This window comes from Furipterus horrens, unplaced genomic scaffold (assembly GCF_987537825.1).
Source record: "Furipterus horrens unplaced genomic scaffold, mFurHor1.1.pri manual_scaffold_1, whole genome shotgun sequence".
Classification (NCBI taxonomy): Eukaryota; Metazoa; Chordata; class Mammalia; order Chiroptera; family Furipteridae; genus Furipterus; species Furipterus horrens.
The window spans coordinates 213,365,827-213,383,920 of NW_028327171.1; the positions used below are offsets into that span (position 1 = coordinate 213,365,827).

General features: G+C 44.4%; 1 protein-coding gene and 1 long non-coding RNA gene across 2 annotated transcripts in view; both read right to left on the bottom strand.

The window, feature by feature from the left end:
- Positions 1-1,945: 1,945 nt before the first annotated feature.
- The window catches only part of PDE6D (phosphodiesterase 6D), a 39,517-nt gene continuing 23,368 nt past the window's right edge, over positions 1,946-18,094 (bottom strand). Inside the window, exons 2-5 of the mRNA XM_090284976.1 lie at positions 5,835-5,923; positions 5,131-5,256; positions 4,328-4,433; positions 1,946-2,541 (exon numbers count right to left, since the gene is read on the bottom strand). Coding sequence (XP_090141102.1) covers positions 2,460-2,541; positions 4,328-4,433; positions 5,131-5,256; positions 5,835-5,923 — 403 coding nt within the window. The 3' untranslated portion in view covers positions 1,946-2,459. The remainder of the gene's footprint in view (positions 2,542-4,327; positions 4,434-5,130; positions 5,257-5,834; positions 5,924-18,094) is intronic.
- Positions 5,932-14,859, bottom strand: LOC150022789 (uncharacterized). Its single transcript, XR_016512491.1, has 3 exons — positions 14,506-14,859; positions 10,959-11,198; positions 5,932-6,352 (listed from the first exon to the last, which is right to left on the bottom strand). It is a non-coding gene; the product is annotated as an uncharacterized LOC150022789 (long non-coding RNA).

Consider the following 18,094-nt stretch of genomic DNA (forward strand, 5'->3'; position numbering starts at 1 on the left):
CATTCCACTCTTCAGTTTATTCAAAGCTAGAGTCACAGCTGCTCAGAGTCAGACCAGGTAAAAGCACCAAAAAGAACCAAGCCAGATAATGTCTTCACTCTGAGGACCCCTATTTAATGGGGCATTGTGAAAGCCACAGAACAATTACCAGGTCACTAAGCCAGAAGTTCTGAAAATAAACTTGAGCCCTGGCTGGTGTGGCTCAGTGAATTGAGTGCCAGCCTGCGAACCAAAAGGTTGCCAAGTTGCTGGTTCAATTCCCAGTCAGGGCACATGCCTAGGCTGCAGGCCAGGTCCCCAGTTGGGGGCAACAGAGGCAACCACACATTGGTGTTTCTCTCCCTCTTTCTCCCTCCTTCCCCTCTAAAAATAAACTTGATAATACAGAGGTCTTGGCCATCGAATATGCACCTCAGGGCTCTGTCCGGTTGTGAAGGACAAATTGGAAGCGGAGGAGCTGCGGAGGGGGCAGTGGGATGGAGGGCAATGGGGGAGGTGTTTACAAAGCAAAGTCAATACTAAGTCAGTACTGCATTGTGGGGCCCATCCTTCTCCCCTTTCTGAAGTTCTCATCTTTCCTCCACACCTGGGCAGGTGTTTCTATCCACCCCTCCCACCCAAGGCTGAGGGGTGAAGAACAGCAAGGACCTCACCTCTTTGTCCTGGTTCCTTCTCCCCATTTCTCCTCTCCATCCACCAGGCAGGAAGGGGCAGGCTTCCCTTCCTCCCGCAAGGCAGGTTCCTATCATACCCTGAGTTCTCTGTGGAAAACTAGACAGTCAAATGTACGCACCTGGTCCTTGCTTTTTTTGAATTATTTTATTTATTGATTTGAGGGTTTGGGGGGAGAGAGAGAGAGAGGGAGGGAGGGAGACAGAGAGATCTGTTGTTCCACTTACTTCTGTGTTCATCAGTTGATTCTTGTGTGTGTCCTGACAGAAGATCGAACCTGCAACTTTGGTGGATCGGGACAACGGTCCAACCAACTGAGCTACTGGGCCAGAGCCTGGTTCTTGATTTCTTGATGATAGTTTAAAAGATTTAAAACATCTTTTCTTTCTAGCAGAGCCTGATTTCTAGGCTGTTGGCTTGCGGGGCACTGGTCAACCCGGTTTTGAGGGCCAACAGCTGAGCGCTGACATCTCTCTGTACCTTCACCCGCTCACGCCAGGCGGATGCTCCCACTGCCCTGCCCTGTTTTCTTCAGAGCGCTGTTTTCTGTCTCCTCTCATTAGAATCTAATGGTAGGGACTTCACTCTAATGGTATGTCCTTTCCTCTGGCCTCAGGCCTTACTACTGTGGGAACCCCAAAACTTTTAAATGTTGGTATTTTATAAAGGACAGTGAAGGCTACTTGTAGCTCAGAGGCAAGTTCCTAAAAAAAGAACCCTTTAAAAGTTTCTCTCTTACATCAGACTTGAAAGCACTGCAGATATAATAATTGCTTCTCTCCCAAACTGGCTTCCACTGGTCGTGGTTTCTAAAGCCTCCCAGCATCCCACCCCCTCCCAGGCACTTTCCCAGGTTCTCCAGTCAACTTCTGGGAGATCTCTTCTTCATTTTTGAATTTATTCTCTTAGGAATATGAGTCTCTACCAATTTAGAATGTCTACAATTTCTGGGAACTTCTTAAACAAATGAACATTATATAGGAATGGAAAAAGTTAAAAGCAACAATAAACCAACAAATAAAGGATGTGTGTATGTTGTGAAAGAGACCATTAAGTATCATGTCTGAAAGACGAGTGTTAAGGTCATTGGTTTGTTCAGGTGCATTGTATGTTCTTGGAAAGCAGGAACGGAAGCGCTCAGGAACCCCGAGATCTACCGGCTGACCTCTGGAGTAAAACAGAGTTGTGGGCCTTCGGTCTGATAAATGTGTTTTTCTCATCATGGAGCCAGGTTCGTGGTCCAGAGAAAGGAGGGAGGAAAGCAGTGCCAAGCTAAAGACTGTAGGAATATTTTAATTCATATGTTTCAATTCATTACATAATAATATCACAGTCTATTTTACAAGTTAAATGTATGAGAGTGTATGAAATAGAAACGGGAGGGAAAAGACTAAACATGGGTCAAGAACATGAGTTTCCCAGAGCCAGGGGCCACAGGAAGCCGTGTCTCCTGCAGGACCCGAGGAGGCGGCGGGGCGGGTGGCAGGAACAGTGTCGCCCCCGGTGTGTGTTCGCAGGGGTTACCCTGGGAAGGAGCCAAGGCCCCGCCCTCTGCCCTGGCCCGAGGTGGGGAGTTAGGTCTGGTCAGCGGAAGATGGCGGCTCGAGGGAAGGAAGCCGTCTGGTTACCTACACAGAGCTGGTCCCCTGGTGGCCGCGGGTAGGTTTTGTCGTAGAGGAAATTGGGGGTGGAAGTGTCAAAATTAAACGTGTGGAGGAAAAACGTAAACAGTTTCCTCCTTCCCCCCGAAAAAACCCAAATTCTTGAAATGCACATACATTCTTCTCTCAGATGTAGAAAAGTCTCACTCTGGATGTGCTTACAAGAAGATCGTCGTCAAAAAACTTTGTCTCTATGATAACATTCCCACTATAAGTAAGAAGAGAAGGCAAAAGAGCGATGCATTAGGTGACAGAGTTCATTTCCATCCAGTGCTTTCCATCTGGGTCTGCCGGGCCCAGGGACACACCCACCCACCTAGAACCTTGGCTTAGGGACGTTAAAATCTGTGTCTATGTGGTTAGAAGCCTACTATGGCACTTAGCTTATGTGACTAGGTTTGTCTTCCTTGAGTCCAGCAATCTGTCTTAAGCCTTGGTACATTTAAGGCCCTTGCTAGAGTGTTCTGCACACAGGGGTGCTCATAAATATGACCGACCTTCTGACACACATGAAAACCTACAGACCGCAGGGGTGGTCTTTCCCCCACAACACCGCTGTTCTCCTCACTTTGGGTAATAGCACTCTGCTCTTCTTTTGGGGGAATCACCCATCTCCAGTCCATGGGTCAATCAAGTGGCCCTTACCTCACCTGGCGAAGGGGCGGACAGAGGATGTAATCGGGGCCAATCAGACTCTCCTCCCTAAGCAGGACCCTTCCCTATGGCTGCTCCGTGAGGAAACCATCCACAGATTCCTGCCAACTGCATCTTTCAAGCTGCCCAGAGCTCAGCCCTTTCAACTCGGTCATGTTGGCCAGGGTCAGTTTCTGTGGCATGTATTGGGCAGAGTAGAATTTCGTTTTGCTTCGTAGATACCTCAGTGTTTCAAAACCAAACCACTTTGACTGGTCAAGTTAAGGGCACCAGAGATACTGTTTTGGGGTTCTAAAAAGTAATATATGACTTCAATAACCTAAATTATGTTATCATAGACTTACTGGTTTTAATACCTAAAAGAAATCAGGCCTGGCTAAGAAGTCAAATTAAGCTTAATAAAATATAAAAAATGCCTTCTACATATTAAACCGAACTTTCCCAGGCTAATTAATAGCCAGCAGATACATTTTTGCTGGTAATTAATTTAAAAATAGGTAAATAAGGAATTCAAGATCTGAATGGTTTACAGAATATAAAACACCTACTATTGTAATTAAAAATCAACTAAAAATTTATAATCTCTATTTAGAAATTCAATGTGGCTTTCATAAAGGAACTGTTTAGAGAGATGACCCAACATTACACAATTATCTTTGTGAATAAGTCATTACTGGGCATTATTACTAAAACCTCTGAAAGACTAGTATCTTCTCCTGAGAGAAAATGGTGGATAGGCAGCTATTGACAGTGGTTTTGGACAAACGACAAACTAATAATTCTTTGAGCTGGAAGCACTGCGTTAAAATGGTAGGCTAACCTCTGAAAAATTATAACCAGACATTATCCTCTCAAACAGAATTAGGACTTTGCCAGATTCTGTGAAAGGCCATGTAAACAAAGTAGAGTCCCAGCAGGTTGGCGACTGGGAAAGGAAGTCAGCAGGGATTTAGTATCACATGTACTGTATAGCAGTTTCCTTCATGCCGCCTCACTTCACCCTCACTACACCTCTGTGAAAGAATGACTGATTCTATGTTTAGAGAGAAGAATAAGGCCCAGAGAGGTAAAGTAGATTATCTGAGATTACACAGCTAGTCAGGGTTAATCAGGAATTTATTCTAAAGGCCTAATCTAAAGTTGTCTATCCTTTCCATTCTATCACACTGTCTTTTTCATATGACAAAAACCAGTCCCCTATAAACTTGGATGCCCCTGGATATTCTTTTACCCTCATTTTCAACATAGGCTGCCCGCTCGCTGAACAGGACCACAAGCCCCGTTGCCCGGAATGCCTGCTTCTAGACACAGCCCACAACTCCTGCGGCCTGCTCACTCACGTTAGCACGCTGGCGGGCATCATCTGGGACTCGGGCGCTGCCTCTATCAGGGACTGCCAGGTGTTTGTGGAATTGGGGATCACAAAGCCAAACTCGAAGAACCATTCTGAGGGGAGAAGGGAAAGCAGGTCAGTGGGCATCCCAGACAGTGTCTCAAGGCTCCTCCTCCCCCTCCTTTAAAGCGAGCCTCTTTTTACCCCGAGAACCACCAATGAGCCATCAGAAACCTCCCAGGGCAGAGGCATGCACGAGGACCCCAGGGGCTTGTCCTCTGAGCCACACCGGAGGCCTGTTCCCTAAGCCCTGGGGTCTAACGGACTAAGGCTGGCGGGCTAGCACAGTGTAAGCAGTTTGCTTAGAAGTAGGCTGGGTGTAAATTATAAACAGAAATCCAGAATAGGACTTTTCACTTGGAATTTCAGCCCTAAGACACATATGTGCACGCTTACACTTCATGGCAAAAACTCAGTGTGGAGTGGCCTTGCCAGTCAAACCAGTATGAGACTACGGAGAGCACTGTGCCAGGCCCTGGTCAGCAGCTCCCTTGTGACCATGTTACAATACCAAGCCAGTGACAAAGCAGGCACCAGCCCCAGGCCCAGTGTCAGAAACCCTTTTGTTGGGCTCAAAGCCCCTTGTAGTGACAACTTTGTTCTCACTGGGGGTCCCTGATCTTGCAGGGTAGAGGAATCTTGTCACAAACTGAGCTGCAAAATGAATGTTATCAAAGAAGTGCTTTATAGTTCACTGGGTCTGGCCTTTTGTCCCTGTCACCCTAAACCTGCATTTCAGGCATGGAATACCTTCTAGGCATTGCCCTTTGAAGTAAACTTTCTGTTCCAGGCGGAATTTTTCCATTTGCTCTGCTGAAGAGAAGTTCAATTCTCGAGATACTGCCTTGCACTTGAGAATTTTCTTGGGAACACGGGCTGGTAAAGAAAAAGAAATATTGAAGCCAGTCTAAATGAAAAACGTCACATGACTATGGTGTTTTAGGTTTCTGGGAGCTGATTTAGGGAGCCCATTATTTATGTGAAACTTTAGCGAATGCCTTAGTAACAGAATTACACGTTTTAATTGGTCAAGTACATGTGACTGAAAGATCTTCACGACACCTGAGAGGCAGTGCATTTAAGGGCCTTACTCAGCTGCTCTCAACAGGAGAGGGGCACCTTCCCTCTGCTCTGTTCTGTTGGTTTCAACCTCTTAGTTTTTCTTTTAGTTCAGGGAGACAAAAATGCGACTTTTATTTTGGAAAAAGGAAAATTGAGATTTTAGTTTATATCTTTGGGTATATTCTAATGCTACCATTTCAAGACAAAGTGCGTTTTGGGAAGTGGGAGACAGAACCCTAATAAGGAAACTAGAAATCTCAGTCACATGCGAATTAATGTGCTGTGCCGCCAGGGCTCACCCTCTTGGTAGGTCTGCATTAACCTTCTTCCCTGTTGCTTAGGCCCTGTCCCCAGTCATCACAGCCCTGGACAGACACAGGGTTGGAGAGTACCTTCATGTTCCACTCCAGGGACGGACAGGTCTTCTGTTCCTTGCCAGAGTATCTTCCCTGTCTCAGCATCCCGAAGGTTCATCCAATTTCTGATCAGATATGTTGAGGAAAGGAAGACACTAAAAGGGACTCCTACTTTGTCCTTGACCTAATGGCTAAGAGCCACGTAAGCAAGTAGAAATGTAGGAGAGTCCACATGACATCGAAAGAAAGGTGCATACAACCCAGAGGAGATGTTTTTATCTACAACTTAAGAACCCAAGGACTGTACACATCTAGAAAGAGGTAGAAAATGGACAGTGCAGATTTAAATTTTCCAATGGAATCTGACCGGCCAAGATAAAAGACCTAAAGCGACAGGCATGAGAAGCCCCAGAAAATGACTCGGGCTGATCTCTGTACAGTGCAGACCACACTGTAAGTTCCACTCCCAAGTCCAGGGCTCTCAAGCAGCTTTGCAGTGTGGCCTGCTCTTGGGGAGATGGCCAAGGATCACCAGAAACGCAAGAAAGCATTTACTATGAAAGACAGGCCCAAAACAAAGAGAAAAAAACAACGCAAAGGGAAAAAGAGACAGAGGAAGATACAAATGTTTAAAAAGGAGCATTAAAAACAAACAAAACAACAGACAACATAACCCTTATAGACACTAAAAATTATATACAGTTGAATTTTGTTTATTTTAGGTGATGTTCTCTGACTCAAGATACAAGTTTTGAGGCTGGTCAACTGATAATTTCTTTCAGTCAGAAAACACCTTCTAACAGAAGTAATTATATTTTCTAGCTTATGTATTGTTCATTATACAATAAATGAGTCAATAATATCAATTAAAAAGAAAGAACACCCAGGGAACAAAAAAGACGACTAGAAAGTATACCTTTGATAGCAGACCCAAACAACTCAAGGCAAAGGCTGGAAAACAAAGTCCAAGAACTCTTTCAGAAGGAAAGGCCAGCAAGGATAGGAAGCAGGAGATTAAAGATCCAAAAACTGGACATCAGTCCAGGAGGCTGACATCTCACTAACAGAAGTTTGAGAAGGAACAGAAAAAAACCAAAGAAGTCATCAATGAATTAATTCAAGAAAATCCCCCAGATTAAAAGGGTTGAGCAAGTGCCCAAGTCACACTGTTGTGAACTTGCAGAATGTCAAGGTTAAAGAGCAGCTTCCAGAGAGTAAACAAATGGTCACATAAACAGTCAAAATCAGAATGGGGAAAAAAAAATTTTCAACAGGAACTCTGGAGGACAGAAAAAAATGGGGCAATGCCTTTGAAATTCTCGGGGAAATGATTCCCAAAACTAAAACTAAAAAAAAGAAAATAAAATAAAATATACTTTCTCAAGAAACCAACGATAATATGCTCCTTCAAAATGACAGGGAACACCAAGGAAGGGATGACACCGGATCCAGAAAACAAGGGACCTAAAACCAGAGACAGGTGACAGTGTCTTCAGAGTGACGGTGACGAAGACCCCAGAGTAATAGCTCTTTAGCAGGCCTGGACGGTGACTGGGGACCCAGACACAAGCAGGTCAGAATGATCAAGGAGAGATTTTCTTTTCAGAAGATGAAATTCATAGACTGTGTTTATATGGAAAGTAGAATTATACAATTAGGGGAGATGTGAGGATTAAATCAGTGAGAAGTACAGAAAACCTAAGCAAATGAATAAAAACGCAAGACAACTATTAACATCAGGGGAAAATATCAAAGGTGGTGCTGGAAGCAAGCAGTGGTCACAGCAGGCTGCATGGCCTCCCTGCAAAGGGCGCGCACAGAGTCGTCACAACGAAACCCGGACTCCGCGCCACCGCCCCGGGAGCCCGGGGAAGAAGAGTGTGCGCGCGTGCTCAGGTGTACGGCGTTGAGAAGAAACAGAACTGTTTTCCACAGTGGCAGGTCAATAAATGACGCCTAAAACAAAAAACATGAAGACAGGGTCACAGTGTGCTATTTAGAAATATCAAGATAAATACCAAGTAAATCAGCTGGAAAGAACTGAAAATAACCTTCTCTGGGGAGGAGAAAACAGCAGTGGGAGGACATGCTCTTCATCAGAAACTGGGTAGACAATGTACACATCCAACTTTGATAAAAATGAAGACTGAATTGAAAATGACCCAAGATTTTTTTGGCTTATTTTTAAAGAAACAATGGATAAAGCATTAAAGGGAAATTAATATTAACTCTGCGTGGAGGCTTAGCGCGAGAAAGACGGTTAATACCTGTGAAGAGACTGAGCTGCAGAGAGCTGATACAGCCACGTCTTTTCTTTTCCTACCTAGCAAACAAACCCTCTTTCCAACGGCACTCTGCGGCCTCCCTTCCCCAACGGGAGGCAGTGACTACTTTGACTATAGCAGCAAAAGATCCAGAACCTTCTTTCCCGGTCCTGGGGCAGTGGAGGCAGGCACGCGCCCTGGGCTCGGACACCGGGGCCCCTAGCTGTGGACCCTGAAGCTGTAGTCAGACCACGGCGCTCCAGTGCCGGGCGGGAGCTCGCGCGTCCCTGGCCTCTCCCGCAGTGCGGCCCCCGCTGCAGGCCCCGGTGCCCCGCTGCAGGTCGGCCTTCACCGCCCCGGAGAGCCTTCAGCCTTGCCCACTGTCTGGGCAGCGTGCAGTGCAGAGCCCCAAACGACAGCTTTTTATAACACAGGCGCTCTGTATGCAACGGCCCTGCACCCAACCCTCTGGGGAGAGGCCTTCTGCATTTTGCTGCTAGATAGGAAAAGCCACGGCAGACAATCCAAGGCGACCCAGGAGAAGGCCGTGAACGTGACGGGCGCCCCAGCTCCCCGTGCCCCCGGCCTGCCCGCGTGCCCCTGCACGAACCCGCCCCCGCCCCTCTCGGCCCGGTGTGCGCCGTCCTAACAAACCTCCCTCTGTGCTCGGAGACCGCCAGGGGCCGCTGCTCTTCGGCCCCTCCGCGGTTTTCTCTCCTCGGCTTCATATTTCTAAACTCCACTTTTTTTTTTTTTTTAACAACTAATTTCCAAAGCAAGTCAAAAGTATACATACTTGCTTAGGTCATACCTCACAGCTCTGATCACTGCAAGTGTGCGTGCCCGCCCTGGGGTCTCCGTGTTAAGGGAAACCTTCCCCACCTGGAGAACTGAAACACCAGACACCACCGCTCTGGCAAGTCTGTCTACTCTGGGCTTGGATCTAAACGGAACAGCCTCAGACACTTAAGCCCAGGCTTTTCAGAAGACACAATTCTCATTCAGCCTCCTCTGTCCATGCCTTCCGTGCTCTCTACAGGTGTCTCTAATGTACGAATACAGCCACAGTGGACGCCAGACTTTCTTAAACAAAAAAACTAAACAAACCTGAAACTACTTCTGGAGTTCCAGGCTCACATTCCAGTGAGGCATTCTAGCAACACCTCCGCGACAAAAGCCTTGAAGGAGCTCCCTCCCAAAGCAACAGCAGGGTCAGACCCAGCAGCTTCTAGAAGAGCATCACTGCCACTAGCCCAAGGCCGAAAGAGAAGCCTCGATAAATAATTCAGAGTCACAGAACTGAAAACACAGCTCCAGCCAACGAGGGTGGGACAGAGGCTACTGAGAATCCGTCCAAGCTCTGTAATTTTAGGGGTGAAAAGAAAAGCTCTTAGCTCGTGGTAGAAATGCAGCCATTTGGGAACAGCTTTATAAATCACAAAAATACAAATCCGTGATAGCTTATGAGGAAAAAGAAATAAACATTATTGAAGTAGGTGTCTTAAAATAGAAAAGCTCATTCTCTAAAGAGGAAGCAAATTTGGCTAAAAATGTTGGAAACAAATGGTAAGCTTTGATGGCTGGTAATCATCTGGCTGAAAACATTTTTGTTTTAACAGCTTTTTGCCAACCAGATTTTTCAGAGGAAAAGAGCCTGAGTTTTGAGACTCAAAGGTCAAGTCCCTTCCAATCTTGAGAGAGGAGAGGATTAGGTGGACAAGCTTTAAGGAGGGGGTGCTGGAGGACTATTTATAAATACCACCTTCTGGGTCAGCCAGGTCTTACAGGACCAGAATACCTGGCATCCATCCTCCAGACCACCTGACATTCAATTGATCAGCATACCGGTCAAAAGCAGAACTGATTAGCCTCGAGGATATGACTTCAGGGTAAGAGCTCACAACTCCTTCCTTCTTAGAACACGTCTGGATTTTTGCCTATTTGTGTTTCCAAACTCTAAGACCCCTGAATAAACCTGTCATTTATTTCCTAAACAACAACCACAACAAAACCTCCGTGTAATTTATGCACAGGACAAGCACAAAGGAACGCTCCTTTACCAAGGGAAGCCTTGGCTCAGCGGAGAGCTGTCCTTGGTAGCCTCTTATTGGCAGCCGGGCAGACAAAAGAAGCACTTTCCTATGTAAAAGTAAGAGCATCTTAAAAATAAGCTTCCGATCTGAAACCATAAACTTCAGAGCAAAATCAGTAGTCTGTAAGTGTCAAGCCTCAGGAAAGATTAAGAGAGGAAAGTAAGTGTAGGTAAACATGGAAGAAGGAGAGACACTGGGCTCACCACGGAAGGTTACATAAGTCCTCTTGTTTTAAAGAATACACGTGGTCTGGCATGATTTAGGTTCCGCGCAAGGCAGGAGCTAGGGACAGGCCTGAGGAGGAGGAGGCACGTGTGGAGGGGAGGGAAGGCGTGGGTTTGGAAGAAACCAGTTAGGTGAATGGGGCATTAGGTAAATTTCCTCAAGAGATGTGAATGCAGGAACTGAGATAAAGGATTTACAATATTTTGTAACAACCATCTAGAAGCATTTTGGAGTGAGTACACTGGCTCTTGGAGTCTTAATTCGTTTTAAATGGAGACGGTCACCATCCATATTTATATATTAGACAGAACAGCTCCACTGCACATGCCAGTACCTCACTGGCTAGGGAGGAGGAGGGAGATTAGGGGCGGGGAAGAGAGTAGGAAGAGGGAAGAGGGAGGACAAAGATGGGGCAGAGGAAAGAAACAGAACACATGCAAATAGAGGGAGAGGAAGACCCAGGGAGGGAGTAAAAGAAGAAAAGGTACCAGAAAAAGAGACAGAACCCAGAGCCAGAGCCGAAGGGAACACAAAGGCAGAGCTCAGGAAGTTCAGGGGTGAGAGTCCCGGTTTCCTACTTCATTCAGCACTGGGTTACAGGAGCTGTGCTGATCCCCGGCTTCCACGGAATGGGCCGGAACTGATGGGCGGAGGGGAAGGCTGCGCTGGACTGTTCAGCTCCTCTGGACGTGGTAACTGGCTGATGCATCGTTCCCTGTCACGTGTCATCCAAACGGCGGTGCTTGGGAGAGTGAGAGGGTGCTACCTGGACTGCACACTTAAACGCGCTGCTTCCTGCGAAGTGTCTAGATCAGTGGCTGGGTATTGAGTAAGCGGTGTGTTAATTATTATTATTATTATTAATTCTTTATCATCTTTCTATCAGCCTCCTGATGGATTTCCTTGCTTCTATTCTTGCCTCCTCCTCCCCATTCTCCTCATAGAAGGAAGTGGTTTCTTAAAACTGTAAATTAACTGTCAATCCGTTTTCCTTTGTACTTAAATAACAACACACTCACAGGCCCCCCACTCAAAAGGCCCTGGCCACCACGGACTCCTCTCTGTTTCTCCAGCCCACTATCATCTCTCCTGCCTGAGAACCCGCCCAAGTGCTCTTGCTCCCCGCACCCTCCGCCCTGGCTTGTGGCACCTTCTCAGAGACTCTTGGGACCACTTCGTCTGCAGTGGTCTCTGAATCCAGATCTGCCTGACTCCTAAGAAAATCACTAGAAAACAACAGCTTTTCCCCCTACTATTGGCACTTGCTGTTAAGCTATATCTCCTAAGGTATTTTCTCTTTTTTATATTGTTGATGTAATAGTCTCCCAATTAATTTCTCTCCTTCAATCTCTAGTCCATTGTTTCACAAAGTGTGGTTTGATGATCTTGTTAAAGATGTTTCTAAGGCCTCGGTTCAGACCTACTTAATCAGAATCTCTCCAGGGGCCCAGGAATGCTCATTTCGAAAAGCAATTCTTTTTTATTTTTAATCCTCACCTGAGGATATGCTTATTGATTTTAGAGAAAGGGGAAGAGACGGAGAGAAACATCGACCGGTTGCCTGCCATACATGCCCCGAACAGGGACTAAACCTGTAACCCAGGCATGTGCCCTGACTTGGACTTGAACCTCTGACCTTTTGGTTTACAGGATGATGCTCCAACCAACTGAGCCACACCAGCCAGGGCCTGAGCAGCTTTGTGAAACACAGGGGCAGAATTACCAGGCCACATATTTGTACCTCCTGGCTAAAACAGACTTTATAACCCTACCTCCCTAAACTAATCAACATTTAAAAATCAGCTTCCACTTGCCAGACGGCCTCTCCCCAATCCCTACTTCCTGTCTGATTTTCTAATACTGCTCTCCATAACATTTCCCTTTATTCTGAACTCTCGCAGTGCTTTGAGCAGGCATTTTGTGTATTAGTTACTGACTTCCTAATTGGATTCTGGGAGTCTTGAGGGCAGAGGTGTTTCCTCTCATTAAATTGACTGCAAAAGCTGGGAAATCTTTGGCTGAGAGATCCTGGCATTTGGTCACTTCCATCAGTAACTTTTCCATTGTACTGAAGGTACTAAGCAAAGATTTTTCTTTTTCTTTTGGGTTATATGACTAAGAAGAATGAACAATTATTAGAAATTACTAGGTTTAGGGTACTCTATATAAAGAGAGCCAATATTAATTTTTTATAGGGTATATTTTCTTAGGAAGAATTTTCATTTAGAACTGTTTGAATTAAGGCAAAAAAGGACTAATATTTTAAAAATCTTTTTTATTTTTACTTTTAAAATATTTTACTTACTTATTTTTAGAGAGAGGGGAAGGGGAGGGAAATATCGATCTGTTGCATCTCTCATGCCCCCAACCAGGGGCACCTGGCCTGTAGCCCAGGCATGTGCCCTGACTGGGAATCGAACCGATGATCTTTCAGTTTGCAGGCCAGCACCCAAGCCACTGAGCCACACCAGTCAGGGCATGAAAAGGACTAATTTTTAAAATCAGTGTTTTATTTTTATTCTACATTGTAAAGTTCAAACTAATTTATCTCTTTTTCATGGCACTTATAACAGGTATTAGAGCAGTGATTTTCAACCCGTATACTACAAGAATTTTTAAAACATGCAGTACCTGACTATTTAGTCTGGGGCAGTGACCTCTTCTCCTTTAGGTTGTCAAATAATAAAAAGACAACAGCTAACACAGCAATAGCCATGAATCAAAATTATACCTTTTTTCTTGGTGTGTCAGATTGGCAAAAAATAGTTTTTTGGTGTGTTCCAGAATTGAGTAATTAGTTTATGTGTTCTATGAGATGAAAAAGGTTGAAAATTGCTGTCTTAAGAGTTACAGTACAGTTCTTATTTATCTAGCTCTTGAATCTTATTTTTAATCTACTTAAAAAAATAATCGGATTCTAGAAATAATCCTTTCCTGCCATTTTAAGAACAGTTTAGAATTATAAACTTTGCAAAATGGATATCACTTAAAGATGCTACAAATTCAAAATGGGGGCACATTCCTAAAGCTGTGCCAAAGAAGCAAAGATCATTAGCTTTATCATCATGAAACTTGACCAAATGCCAAGAAATAATTTTTAAGTGGGATATTATTAGAAAGAGATAGCACAGCCAGTCTCCTTTATATTTTCATACTACTTTTTAGAGCCTTCCTAGCTTTTAAAAATAAATGAGTATATCTGTTTGCTGGTTATCTGAATGCACACATTTAGCTGGAAGAAGGTAACACATCTAAGTTTCTGTGACATGCCTTAATATAAGAGCTCAGAGAGAATTTTTTATTTTTTTAATGCAGGTGAACTTAGTTTTTGCAATTTAAAACAGTCATGTTAAAATAAAGATTTTTTTTTGGTAAATTAAGTGATTTACGAAGCTCTGTAGCAATTTACTGTTTTAAAGGTACCAAATGAGTTATCTTATAAACGAGTAACTTTTCTCTAATATTAATACTTAAAGCTCTAATTTGAGTTGTATGTGAATTTCTGTTACTGTGCTTTCTTAAGGCAGGACACAGCCATGGTAAGTCTTCAATGTGATAGGGAAGAATTCCAGTCATGCAGATGACACCAGCTTCTAAAGATTATACACCATTTAGACGTACTCACATTTCAGATACTGAACCCCCTAAAAAGCCAGAATCCGTCATGTCACTGTAATATATCTTTCCCTACTGCACAAGACCTCTCTCTTAAAAGAATTCCTTTGATGTCTTCATAAAGTTACCTTTTTTCCTTTTTTAAAGCAGAAGACCCTGAAATGCATCACTGTCATATCAATGGCACCTTATAATAAGTATACACTTTTAATATTGCCTCAAGCAAGGTCCGACATCAAACTATGGGAAACAACTTCTAAGGCAGCACTAGCTTGGTCTGACAAAGAGAACCTCAAGTTCTATGCTATATTAGTAACTGTTGGCAGAAATGGCTGCTGTCAGTTTGCTCCTTCACATTATTTCCTTTGTCCCAGTCAGAAGCCACAGGGGAGGGTGACAGGGTTTGCTTCTGACTTGTAACAACAGCAGAGGCTATGGATTCCCTCCCCTGCCTGACTTGACTCCTGGCTCCTCCCCTGGAAACAGGGTAAAACTGGAGACAGAACATACCAAACAGGACAAGCGATCCGCTATTCCGTGAAACTTCCAGTTGGCTACTTGGGGACCATGGAAATATCTGTCAGAAGGAACAAAAGGACATTTTGTAGAGCTGGCTTTGACGAGAGAGTTCACTAGTTTCCTTGTTACCCTTTGTTCTTTGCTCAACATCTCATTGCTCTTAACACACATTGACGGAATCAGACTGTAAATAAAATAACTGAAAAGCAGCTGGCTGACCGTAAACAAGACAGCTGAAAAGCAGCTGGTGGCTTACATGGCTGTTTTGCATGGTTATTCCCTAAATTAACCCTCAGGGCAATTCTAGAACATTATCCAGGTGAAACAGTAGTTAATGGTGTTGTAATCTACGTCCACTTCTGATTTTGATAATATACTATGGCTATGTAATGTTATCACTGAGGAACACTGGATGAAGAATACATAGGAGCTCACTGTACCATTTTATAGTTTTTTATGGGTGACAGTTATTTCAAAATGAAGTTTAAAAATAGAGAAACAGACAAAAATACCCATAGGTACATCTACACTACTAGTTTCTAAGACAACATTTAAGATATAAAGTTCTGCTTTTTATGGCCTTCGGTATCCCACTGTTGTTTTACTTATGTTTCTATTTTATCCATGAGGTTTTTTTTCTTAGTCATATCAGAGTAGCCCTGGCCGGGTAGTTAAGTAGGTTGGCGCATCGTCATCCAATACAGCAAGGTTGCAGGTTCAACTGCAGGTCAGGGCACATACAAGAATCAACCAATGGAACAACAAATTGATGTTTTTCTCTTTCTCCTTTCCTCTCTCTAAAATCAATAAATAAAAATTAAAAAAAATTAAAAATCGGAGTAAATGATATTCCAGTAACATAAAAATTTCAACAGGGAAATAAGGAAAAGAGTGGGCAAGAGGTTTCTTGTCCTCCTTTGACTGGGAGTTTACTTCTCACCCTGAGAACTACAGGTTTCAAGATGGGGAGAAGATACAAAAGAGTTAATAGTTGTGGAGAGAGCTGCTGTGTTATAAATAACTGGTGGTGGTTTTGAACCAGAGGAACTAGAAGAATAATGATACCTTATAGACATTAAGGAATTTAAGAGAGAAAATTTATTTTAGAGAGAAGAGAAAAAGAGTTGGTAGTAGTCTGGTGAAGGAGGATGCTTACTGAGAGGCCCTTGAACTTCAAGGATGAAATGGAAAAAAAAAAGTTAATATAGAACATGTCTGTGGCAGAGGTGGTAAATACACTAAAGTATATTTCCGGCCACAATAATTCGTGTGGTGTCAGCACAAAAACTGGCAGATTGATATACTAGAAAACCTAGCTGTGGCTCCAGCATGTCAGGCCTGTCCAGAAGGTATCCAGCTATGTAATATAAAAAATAAGAGACATTTATTGAAGAAGAGATACAAGAAACATTGTACATAGGACAATGAGACCTCAGTTCCCTTAAAGGTAGGCACTTGGGACCTCACACAGTTCTTCCAATCGCTATCAGCTGTCCCATTGTATTTTCCTAAATCCCACTGATGGTCTGAAATCTCTTCCCTTTCAAAAGTGATTTTAGTTTTGGGAAAAGCCAGAAGTCGCAGGGTGCCAAATCTGGGCTGTAGAGGGGCTGAGTCACCTGGGTTATTTGATGTTTTGCCAATATACTCTGCACAAGATGTGATGAATGAGCTGGCGCATTGTTGTCATGAAGATGCCAGTCACCAGGTGCCCATAGCTGCGGCCTTCTGAGTCATCTGAATAATTTCTGCAGAGGAGTGTTCAAGCTTAACACAAAATTTGATGCAGATGCATTGCTCTACTCGGTCAGTCATTTTGAATGAAATGGCCAGAGTACACGTGATCACTCAACAGTGTCTACCGCCCCCACTGACTAGTACAGTGAAGTCATCATTGTTCACACATGCGCATTCCAGTCCACTTTCCTTGGCTGCCACGTGACATCAATGTCATGCAAACTGTTATATTAACAATGGCTGGACTTTTTCTCGACAGACCTTGTATATTAAGACTAGAAAATGGTTACTTATCTCACATTTCTTACTCTCATATACTCCAATTGGCCTCAAGATTTAGAATATAAAGAAAATATAGGTGAATAATTATATGACCTAAGGATGAGGAAGGTCTCTAAGCAGAAAAGAAAAGGCGAACTCATAAAAAGACTAAAGCAGATATAATTCCACAGAAGAAGTTCAGAACCTGAGTGGTTTCAGCAGGAGAGGGAGGACATTAGGGTTGGGAAAAGAGACCAAGAGACTAGTTCAGGCCCTGGCCAGTGTGGCTAGTTGGTAGGAGTGTCGTCCCATACATCGAAAGGTTGAGGGTTTAATTCCCAGTGAGGGCACATGCTTGGGTTGTGGGTTTGGCCCCCCGCTGGGTGTGTATGACAGGCAATGCTTCTCTCCCTCTCTGTCCCTCCCTTCCCCTCTCTCTCAACATGAGCTTGGGGGAGATTAACAGAAAGGGACGAGTTTATTCAAATTGTTTTAAATTTTTACAAGAAGACCATTTTTGTGTATTACCTGATTTACATTTAACTTTAAAAAATTTTCAGAAATTAAAAATAAAGAACATTTTCTATATTTCAAAGTTGTCATCAAGTTAAGCAAATGAAAAACTAGAAAATTACTTATAATACTACAAGCAAAGGGATGAGGTCTTTACTATATAAGCAGCACTTATACGAGGGGTGACCCCCAAAAACCAGATCTATCTTCTGCAGGGCGGGCCCCTTGCAGTCCAGACACCCCCCGCTGGGTGAGCTCTAGGAACCCTCTGGATCAGGGCCCGGCTGGCGGTGTGAGAGGCTGCGTTGGCTCCAGTGAATCTTTTTTGATTCACTTTCAACACCTTCACCCATCTCATGACGGGTGACTTACGAGGGCGCCTGCCCACACGGTGCTGAGTGTTCAGCAGCTTTTGACCAAAAACAGCACGAACTCCCTACCCCACCCTCCCTACTCACCAGATCTCCCCAGAGCAACGTTTTTTGTTTCCCTGATGAAAAAGGTCCTCAAAGGGACACGTGTTGCCCACGTGGAAGAGGTGAAGCAAAACACGGCAGAAAGCACTGAAAGGCATCAAAATTGACGAGATCAAAACTGTCCTGAGCAGTGGGTAAAATCTCTCTGTAGGTGTATGGCATCCAATGGAGAGCACTTTGAGGGGACTGCAGTTCAAACATGTAAGAATACACAAATTTTTATAGATCTGGGTCGCCCCAGTATAAGAGAAAGATAAACTGGCTCGAAAGAACACCAGGAAAAACACAGGGGAAATGCAACCTTTCACCTGTCATGCTGGCCCCCTGAGCCTGGAGCTTAGAGAGAGAAAGACCTGCTCTCCTCGGGGTTCCTAGGGAGCCCGCCCCCTTGGGGGCAGATCAGGCGCCAGAGAGGGAGGCAGGGGGAGGGCGGCTCAGGGAGAGCCCAGGGGGAGGGGCTTCCTGGCAGGCGGGGCCGGGAGGACCTGGGTGAGTGTAAAGCAAGGGGGGGAGACCACCAGAAAGGACCGGCGCCCGGAGGAGGTGCTGGAAGTTTACAGCAGTGAGAGTCACGGAGTCATTTACAGCCTGTT